General features: G+C 45.3%; 1 protein-coding gene across 1 annotated transcript; it reads right to left on the reverse strand.

The window, feature by feature from the left end:
• Nucleotides 1–3,470: 3,470 nt before the first annotated feature.
• S100B (S100 calcium binding protein B) lies at nt 3,471–8,187 on the reverse strand. The gene is made up of 3 exons (XM_008573958.1): nt 8,100–8,187; nt 7,428–7,566; nt 3,471–4,820 (listed from the first exon to the last, which is right to left on the reverse strand). The coding sequence occupies exons 1-3, from the start codon at nt 8,180–8,182 to the stop codon at nt 4,680–4,682; spliced, it is 363 nt and encodes a 120-aa protein (XP_008572180.1). The 5' UTR covers nt 8,183–8,187; the 3' UTR covers nt 3,471–4,679.
• Nucleotides 8,188–10,266: the final 2,079 nt, after the last annotated feature.

Below are 10,266 nucleotides of genomic sequence, written 5' to 3' on the forward strand. Positions count from 1 at the left end.
GGGTTGCGATCCGTTGCCGGACATGGAAAAAAAAAAAAAAAAAAAAAAAAAAAAAGAAAACTACAGTCACGTGTCACTTAACAACAGGGATACATTCTGAAAAATGCATTGTTAGATGATTTCGTCATCAAGCAAACATGATAGAGTGTTCTTATACAGACCCAGATGGTATATCCTACGACACACTCAGGCTATATAGAATAGCCATTATAATCTTATGGTACCACCTCTGGATATGCAGTCCATCACCGACCAAAACGTTATAATGCTTGCTATGCGGCACATGACTGTATTCCTTCAAGGGATCCAGAATCAGATATGATTAGTCTGTGGAGCAATTTATGACCCCAGGACATTGTTGAAAATAATAGAGCAATCAGCTGGCAATTAATGAAGTTTAACATCTCCTGTGGTCAGGGAAAGACTAGAGAGTACTGCCAAAATCACTGTCATCCCAGTGTGACTGTGGTCATATCAAAAGTTGTACCTATCTGAGGAGCAACATCAGAAGTTGACCATCAGGGAGAGAGGGAGATAGACTTCCTGTAATAATCCAGCCAGGCACTAAACAAGTAAAAAATAATAACAAGAAGCTCTGGAGGGGGGCTAGCAAAAATACAGAGTTGCTACAATGTATTATCTGAAATATCCAGTTTTCAACAAAAAAGTTGGGAAATATGTAACAAAACAGAAAAGTATGACCAGGAAAAACCAGACAACGGAAACTACCTGTCAGGTAAGCCACATGTCGGATTTAACAAAGACTTGAAAGTAGCCATTATAAATATGCCACAGAACTAAAAGAAACCACAATTAAATAAGTAGAGGCAGGTATGATCACAATGCCCCATCAAATAGAGAATATCAATAAAGATATTCTCAAAAAAATATATATATATATATTTTTTTAAAGAACCAAATGGAAGTTCTGGAATAGGGAAAGCACAATAACTGAAATGAAAATTTAGTAGAGAGGCTCAATAGTAGTTTTGAACTGGCAGAAGAAAGAATTAGTGAACTTGATGATAGGTAGATAAAGATTATGGAATTCAAAGAATGGGGGGGAAAGAAGAAAAATAAAGTCTCTGAGAAACGTGGGACACCACCAATCTCGCCAACATTATATTCAGTGGGAGTACCACAGGAGAGGAGAGAGAGAAAAGAGCAGAAAAAAGTATTTGAAGAAATAACAGCTGAAAACTCCCAAAATACATTAAAAAGCACTAACCTACAAATCAGAGAGTTCAATGAACTTCAAGTGGGATAAACACAAAGAGATCCACAGACACACATGGTAAAAATACTGATAGTCAAAAACAAAAGGGAATTTTATGATAAGCAGGAGAAAAACAACTTGTCACAAGGGATCCCCCATAAGAGTAACAGCTAAATTCTCAGCATGTGGGGACTAACACTCCCCACTCATGGAACTGGATGATGCCTCCAGGTGAGGGCAGGTCAGGGTCACCTAAGGATGGTCAGAGGGTCCTTTCTTCCTGAGTCAGGGGAGGATGATTGTCCTTTTGCATTATGGAGATAGCTGTAGTCAGTTCAAGGAAACCCGCGGGAGCCCCCTTGGATGGCTGAGTGAAGGAGATCGAGGAGCAGCTTCCCATCTTGGGGTACGGGGTGGGCAGACGTGCTCAGACATGCCTGGGCATGGCATGAGTAGTAGCAGCACTGGAGCCAGGCTCCCTGGAGGGTCAGTGTTCTCCCTGTCTGCCTTTCAAGCAGGGCAGACCTCTAGGGACTGAGTCACCTTGGGCTTCTTAGATCAGTGGGCGCAAGGGAGGTCCTGGGAGGGACGGATTCAATCTCCAGCTTATGTGGCAGGAGCATCCTCTGGTAACGACGTGTAAATGCAGCTGGGGAGGCTCAGACACTACCAACAGCAGCCAGAGCCTCGTATCCCTGCAGGTGTCTCTCCTTCCACATACCCTGTTGCCCTCTGGGCCCCCAAGTCCCCCACCCTGTGTTCCCTAGCCCCTGGTGTGTCCTCACCATTGCCCCTGTGCCCAAGACCAGCTGAGTCATCTGCAGGGCCCAGTGCAAAATCAAAATACCAGGCCCTGGGCCGAGCCCGTGGCGCACACGGTAGAGTGCGGTGCTTGAGAGCGTAGCGATGCTCCCGCCGCGGGTTCGGATCCTATATAGGAATGACCGGTGCGCTCGCTGGCTGAGCGCAGTGTGGGTGACACCACACCAAGGGTTGCGATCCCCTTACCGGTCACGAAAAAGACAAAAAACAAACAAAAAAATACCAGGCCCTTCCAAGAGTTATCAAGAGTTTCAAGATAGCAGCAACACAGCAATGAAGTGAGCGTGAGGCCCTAGGGAAGCCGGCCAGCTAGTGCCCCCAATGTCCACTGACACTGGAACCCTCCTGAGCTGTGCCCAGACTGGCCCACCTTTCCCCACCCCTGCTGCCCCCACCCTTGTGGTGCCACCCCATCATCTCTCCAGGGCCCCACTGCTGCACCTGCCTCTGCCCTGCTACCCACGTGCCTTGCACCATCCAGAGACCATCTTGAAGATTCCCACAGGGTGGACCTCCACTGGGGAAACCCCTCTGGGAGCCCCCCATCTGCCCCAGGTGGTCAGCTGCTGCAGCATTCCCACCACCACAGCCATCACCCTGCTCCTGGAAGCTCCTTGTCTTGCCCCTCCCTGGCCCTCCCTGGCTGGCTGCTGCTGCTCCTTGGGATCTCTGCTTGGCACCTTCCCAGGGACAGGCAGTGTGGGTGCTTCACCACCAGGAGCCACAAATTTCCTCCCTGGGGCTCCCCTGCTGGCTGTAGTCTATGTTTTGTCTGAGGCTTCTTGGAAGGGACTGGGGCAGGGGCAGTCCCACATAGTGACCACCATAGGGGGCGCTCTCCCCATGTGAAGACTGAGGCTGGAGAAAACCTGCCTCTCATGGGGCAGGCTCAGGCCCTCCTGCCCACATGCCATGCTGGTGCTTGAGTCCTGTGCCACTCTAGCCACGTGGCAGTCTTCCCTAAAGCATTTCTGAAATGGAAGCAATTATGCAGTTGCATAATTGTTTCTAGAAGGTTCATGAGGCTAGGAAGCTGGGACATGGAGGGATGGGGCGGGAGGACCTTGGGGAGGTCCTCCTTGGCCCAGGCTGAGCCCGGCCTACAGCTTTTCCACTTCCAGTCTCAGATGCCTCCTGGCTTCTCTTGTGGCCATTGCATGACTGCCAGACCAACTGCAGCTCCCCTCCCTGGTGACTGGTTGGGGGAGGGCACATGACATCGCCCGGCGTGGGGCAGAGGCCAGGTCTGCCCCAGGGCACTGAGGGACCCCAGAGATTCTTGTGCTCCCAGGCTGCCTCTCGCCCTGGCCTTGGGGAATGGAGTATCTGGTGGGAGGGGAGCCAGGACCATGCCCCACTTCTGGGACTTTCACTGACCATCTAAGTCTTGCAGGCATTTTTTTTCTATTTCATGTTCAACAGCTACAGAGAATTGCTGCAGTGCTCGTTTTATTTAATGCAAATACAAGCAATCAGTTGGTTTATGAATTTCTAAGTCTATGCCCTTAAAAAAAACGAAACAGGAAAACGGATGAATAAGATTAATTTGTTTTCCTGGAAGTGATTCTAATATTTGTAACATGACTTATTTGACTGATTTATGTATTTGTAACTTGAATTATTTGAAACTTTTATTTGAATTCATGGATACAAAAGCATAAAGTTCAGCTTCCCACGTACGTCGTACATCGATTCACCAACAGTGAATCGATTCACACCCTCTCTCTGCACAAACAAGTCAGGAGTGACATTCACTGAAAGACCAGGCACATCAAAGAGGCCCTCAAGTCCGTAGTAACACATCTGACCCACTGTGTCAGCTATCGCTGTACCAACAGGAGAGGAGTACAGGGAGACGAAATTACTTGTGGCACAACTAGCTGGAAAGGCAGAGCTTAAGCCCTGGTCCTGAGCCCAGCCATATCCCTTCGACTACACACGCATGCCCCAGATCCAGCAGGTGTCATCCTGTCAGGAGAGTTCTACTGAATATAGAATTTTGATTCTGTTCTGATTAGTTAAAATGTCAGTACTTATCGGTTCATGAGACATATTTTTTCCATTTAGAACTGTTAGCATTACATGTTTACTCAGTAATCACAGTTCACTGTAGGAAAACGACCATGACCATGCTCTTTTGGGAAGGTGGGACAGCAGTCTGACCATCTAACTACTTTAGATTTTATTTACTCTAATGATGAACAAATTTTAAGAAGGGCAGCCTTTTCAAATAATGGTGAGCAAGGCTTTGTATTTTTAAATGTAGTGGAAGACTTAAGATGCCCCAGAGTCATTTTGGGTAGTTATGTTTTTTCTGGGTTAGGATTCTGCACAGCCATTGTTGTCTGTTCAGCACAGGCTTTATGACTGAGAATTGATTTTCCTAAATGATTACTACCAAGAGTCCCTGGGACCAGCCAGCTTACATATATGCCCGACATAGCAGAAATAATGATGCAGGCTATTTAAAATGGCCTTTGGAAAGAGGTTTTCAATTTTTCACTTACAAAGCAAATCAAGCTTTCTAATTAGCCACAACGTGTCTGGAAAGCGCAGTTTCAATCAGCCTGCAATCCCTTGCTTTCTGCCTCCTTGTGTGACCTTCGTCTGATACAGGAACAGGTTGGCTGCTTTTTCTGTCTCATTCGCGTTCAAAGAACTCGTGGCAGGCAGTGGTAACCATGGCAACAAAGGACATAAATTCCTGGAAGTCACATTCACCATCTCCATCATTGTCCAGTGTTTCCATGATTTTGTCCACAGCCTCCTGCTCTTTGACTTCCTAAGAAAGATAAGAGAAGTTGCCCAGTTTGTTTTTAAATGGAATTTAGGGCCATAAAAATAATTAAAAGTTGTATGACTGATACTATGTACCAGAAATAACCTAAGATACAAAATACAAAATACCAGAAAAGATTTCTCCTGTGGCTGGGGTACTGCTGGCCAGGTGGAAGTCTCTGCAGGTCTGTGCCTTCTCTTCCACCTCACTTTAGGTCCAGTGGGACCTGGGTTACTTGAGAAGATTGAATAGAACAGCCAAGACATGAACAACTGCAGGCTGTCATCATACTTAAAACAAAACACCAGAAAAAAAGAATATAGTCTAGTTCAGCCTGAGCAAATGTCTTGAAAGAAAAAAAAAACAAAACTTTTTGCCCTCCTGAGTTTTTCATGTGTTTCTCTTTGTAGAAGTCCCTACAGTGGAGGCATCCAGTGGATTTTAATGTTTTGAAAGATTTCTTTGTTGCTGAAATAATTCTTGGGAACATGTCCTGCTCTTTGTGTTCTTTTTCCCTCTTGAGTTGCTTTCTAGGTGTCATGAGACTTTTTCCTGACAGTTCTGACCCACACCAAAGCCAAATAAATGGTGTGGTTATTAAATGACGTACAGAGTCTCAGATGAACAAACACAGTGCAGGGCTACAAATGTGGTGGAAAGAATGTGAGTACTGAATGCTGATGAAGAGCATAAACGCAGATTGTTCAGAATAACAAATCCCCAGAACAGGAGAGCTTGGTCTGAAGAAGTCAAGTGTAATGAACAATGGCTGCCTTGTACATAAAACACATAAAAGATTGTGATTCCAGTGGAGGTTGGAGTGGAATCTGTAAACATCTGCTGAAAGATGCACAGGAACAGTGCATTTATTTCAATTACACAGATTTGCCTCCAAACTGAAATTACCTTGATAAAACCAGGCCAACAAATGTTCATGATACTTTGATATGCTGACCATAAATTATCATTTATAAGCTGTGGTTTCCACATGCTTTTTCTGTGTTTTAAAATCAATCATTAACAATAGCAGCTACCATTTGCTGAGCTTCCACCTTACATTAAACAACAAATATTGTCTCATTCATCCTTTAACAATCCTTTTTACCTAAGAAGAAACTGGGACTTTCAAATTGTTAAGTCAGAAGGCAGAATTGGTGCCTTCTGCCTTCTGATAAAGATAACTGGTCATGCAGGCGGGACAGCTGTCACTCTGTGAACTTGAATGCCTGAGAAAACACCCCAGAATCAGACTCGGCGATGCCCCAGCGAGCCTGTAGTCCTGTTTCCTCATCTGGTGGCACATCCACAGCAGTGGAGTGCTGGGTGAGGATGGGGACAGGAGAACTTCCCAGCCAGCCGTCCAGACAGTATGTACCGCCTCACTGCTGGGATTCAGAGCTTGTCCTGCACTAAGAGACTCAGCTAGCTCAGAGGGTAGCTCTCTCCCCATCACCATGGGGCAGGGCCCTGCCCTGGTATTTCTCCAGAGTGAGCACGTGCTCAGACACTAGTGCACTGGTTTGTTGTCTGGCCATTTCTGCTATGTGTGATTGGTCTCCTGTGTGTGGTGACCCCAGAAACTCCTTGTTGGCAGGAAGCACATCTTACATGGGCACAACACCAATACTTCAGTCTGGCTCAAGATGTGCCGCAAGCCAGCCTTGGTTCTGGGCACTAAGGGAACATCAGGCACCAGGTGGATTACAGTCCACTTCCACGAGGACACGAGGCTGGTGGGTAATAGAGACAATGGGTGATGATCCAAGGGCAGTGTAGACAGTAGGTGGGGAAGTGAGTCTTCAGTGCAAGTGTCTGGACATACATCCACCACAGGCCAGAGCAGGGACTGCCCGGAGAAGAACAGGACTCATCAGGAGCCCTCATGCAGCTTCCTAAATTAGGGGCCCAAACGAAAGACAGATCCTCACCAGTACCCTTTACTCCAGGGAGCCCCCTGAAAGGCCACAGGGCTTCTAGAGGATGTACACAGACATCTGCCATGCCCACAGGCAGGCAGACCATGGTCATTCATTGATGTGCCAGGCTGGATGCCCCACAAGCAGAAGCCATGTCCACTGGGCCTGCATCTCTCACAGTGTTGAATTACTGTGTGCTCAGTAAATATTTACAAGTGAATGTCTGGCATCTTTTATCTTCATGGTAAATACTAAAAGTCTAATTAAAGCCAACATATATCCTTGTCCCCAAAACAAAACTTACTTTTAACAGTTTTCTTATACGTTCTCTTTGGCCCATGATAAGTCATGAGTATTTTTTCCATACTGTTCTGGCATCACTATTGCTTGTAAATCCTTAGATTTTTGGAAAAGGTCAGTATTATGGGGAACCTTTACTTTTGCTTTTGAGACAGCTTTTCCTTGATGCACCTACTGTACACAAGACAGATAACAAGAAAATGAAGACAGTGGGGCCCATCTAAGCCAGACTCCATAATGAGGGCTCAGTTTTCAAGTAAGTTTTCGGAAGCAACCAAGGAGTCCCAAAACAGAACTGGAATCACCTTCAGGGCAGCTCAGGAAAGAAAGTATACAGATGGTCTTAAAGTAATGAGGAGAATAGAGAAATTCGATTTAACAAAGGAAGACTCACCTCTAAAAAGTGGGAAAGCTCATTGCTGATGAGCACCTTAAGTTCAGATTTCTTCAGCTTGTGCTTGTCACCTTCTCTTCCAGAATATTGATGGAACACATTGATGAGGGCCTCCACGGCCTTCTCTAGCTCAGACATCCTAGGGGTCCGCAAAGGAGAGACACTTTCTCATGCTTTTGCCTTGATTGTACATAGAACAGGTGATGTGTTACCCCTGCACACGCCAGCCCAGGTAAGAGGGACAGACCGGCCTTGGCTCCTCTCTCTTTTCAGGCTTAGAGCAGGTGGGCATGGCCTGGAGGGACATTCTGGGAATTTGCCCATCTGTCACAATTCTCCCATCTGCCTCTTACTTATTTTTTTCTATTATGTTTTTAGTTTTGGTTAATAGGCATAAAGGCTGCTACGGACGTTTGGTTGTCACATCTGGCTTGATGTTCTTTTTGTTTGCTTTTATTGAAACATCATTGATGATACATATTTGTGGGGTACAGAGTAGATTAAGTATTTGTGTGTAATGTTAAACAATATTAAACACCCTCCCCCTCCTTTCTCTTTCCCTGTGGGCCACAGGTTAATTTCCCATACCCTCTGGCTTCTGGTTGGGTTGGCCAATGGGAAACATCAGCAGAAACACAGAGGCAGAGCCGTGGGGAATTTGGGGATAGGTACCTGCTCCTTCTCCATAGGCCTCTCTGCCATGGATGTCTAGCAGGGCCCCAAGATGAAGTGATAGAGTTCAAGCAAATAAGCATCAGCTGTGAGCTGTTAGAATTAATCAGAAAGCAGCAAAATGACTAGGAACAAAATAAGGATAGATACAGAAACCAATAGCATTCTTATATTCTATCAATAAACTAGAAAATATGGTAGAAAATGTCATATTCATACAGTAATAACACATATCTAAGAGTAAGTTTAGGAAGAAAAATGCAGGTTCTTCCAAGAGATTCTATGCAACATGAACTGGTTTTCTTTTGAATTAATATATAAATTTAAATCATTTATTTATTTTAATAGAAATATTCATGGGTTTTTTGGGGTTTTTTTGGATGGGTGTGGAACATGACAAAAACAGCCATAAAATCCATGAGGAAAAATAAATATGGTAGAATCACAAGTTTTTGTTTGGTTTGGTTTGGTTTTGAAAAATAGCAATGGGGCCGACCCCGTGGCTCACTCGGGAGAGTGCGGCACTGGCAGCGCAGCAGCACTCCCACCGCGGGCTCGGATCCTATATAGGGATGGCCGCTGCGCTCACTGGCTGAGCGCGGTGCTGGGCGACACCAAGCCAAGGGTTGTGATCCCCTTACCAGTCACAAAAAAAAAAAAAAAGGAAAGAAAAATAGCAATGAAAGTTACTTGATCTACTAGAAACAAAACGTATTCTAAAGTTATACAATTAAACTGGTGTGGCCTGATTCAGCACTAGACAGTACACAGCCCAGGTATTTAGTATTCATGAAGGTGCCACTTCAAGCAAGTGGGGGAAACGGTGGCTTACTTACTAATGTGAAAATCTGGGACAAATGTAGAAATCAGACTAAGAAACTTCCCACTTCCCTCACAACATGCACCTGGTACCATGGCCTACAAACTAGGGAAGTATCTGGTCAGTCCTGGGAATATTTTATAAAGGATGGCTTGCCAATTATTTACCAAAACTGAGATGCTCAGGCAGAGAAATTTACCAACTTTTGGCCTTGAGTTCTATAATAAGAACCTCTGCACTGTCATAATTAAAAATCAATAAAAAATTAAATATTGTTGAAAATTATTCCCATGTTTAATATATCATATCTTAAAAATAATTAGGAATAAAACGTTTAAAATTTTATTTATTTATGATCTTCCAAAGGAAAGAGGATTGAAGATTTTTATTTTGGCCTGATCTTTGCTAAAGTCATCCTATTAATAATCAATGTACTTTGCTTTGCTTTTAAGTCCCTAAAAAATCTGATATATCACCTATAGATAGAACAATTTGGATGGATTAAAATGTTTAACATTTTATGCTTTCTTATTCTTTGCACTCAAGTTTTCAGTTACTGATATTATCTTTTCTTAAAGAAACAAAACAAAAACCTCAAGAAACTTGCATCGTCCTGATGCTTTGGGGAGAGGGAGATGGCATTTTTTCTGTAAAGTTTGAGTAATGAGATTTTTGAAGAGCAAAGGAATAAACATATTTTCCCTATGTTAGAAAACTCCATACAATGTGGTTTTCTTCATAACCACAGTACAGTTTTTTCCTGTTAAATTCTTCTCTTTGACTTAAGAACCAGTTGACGGTTCCTCGCTTACCTTCTAAGAGAAAAGGAAGTTTACACTCCTCTCCTCACTTTCGTCTCCTCACTTTTTACAGCGGAAACAAGAGAATTCTGGGGCTTTAACTCCTCAGACAGCGTCTCGTGACGTGAGGAAGCGTCTCGACCTCCTTGAGAAACTAGGACCGAGGAACGTGAAACCCGCCCCAAGCCCCGCTTTTCCTTGACCCGCTTCATAAATTATTTGTAAAGACCTTCTCAGCTCCCACTTGACTTCTGGGTTCTGTCCAGCGGACGTGGGGACCCTGGCACCTCCAACCGAGGGACACTGGACCACCACGCGCAGCCCCTCCGCGAGGAGCGACAGGAGGAGGGGACGTGTCTGTGACGGGACTGACCCAGCCTCGGCTACTCCGTCCCTCCCGGGCTGGCAAAGCCTCCTCTGCGACCCCCACCGCTCACCCGGGGCGGCTCCCGCGGGCGTCGTCTCCTCTCGGCGTCCTGAGCCGCGGAGCCCGGGCCGGGCCGCCCTTATGCGGTCCTCGCGGGGCGGGGACGGGGCGGGGACGCAC

Source organism: Galeopterus variegatus, unplaced genomic scaffold (assembly GCF_000696425.1).
Source record: "Galeopterus variegatus unplaced genomic scaffold, G_variegatus-3.0.2 Scaffold974, whole genome shotgun sequence".
NCBI lineage: Eukaryota > Metazoa > Chordata > Mammalia > Dermoptera > Cynocephalidae > Galeopterus > Galeopterus variegatus.

Bases quoted from the DNA above. Each gene is read 5' to 3' on its own strand.
- S100B (XM_008573958.1), bottom strand. From the start codon at position 8,182: ATGCTTATTTGCTTGAACTCTATCACTTCATCTTGGGGCCCTGCTAGA. The intron at 7,567-8,099 runs GTACCTATCCCC...GCGGACCCCTAG, and splicing joins GGCCTATGGAGAAGGAGCAG to GATGTCTGAGCTAGAGAAGG. The intron at 4,821-7,427 runs GTGAGTCTTCCT...TATCTTTCTTAG, and splicing joins AGCTTTCCCACTTTTTAGAG to GAAGTCAAAGAGCAGGAGGC.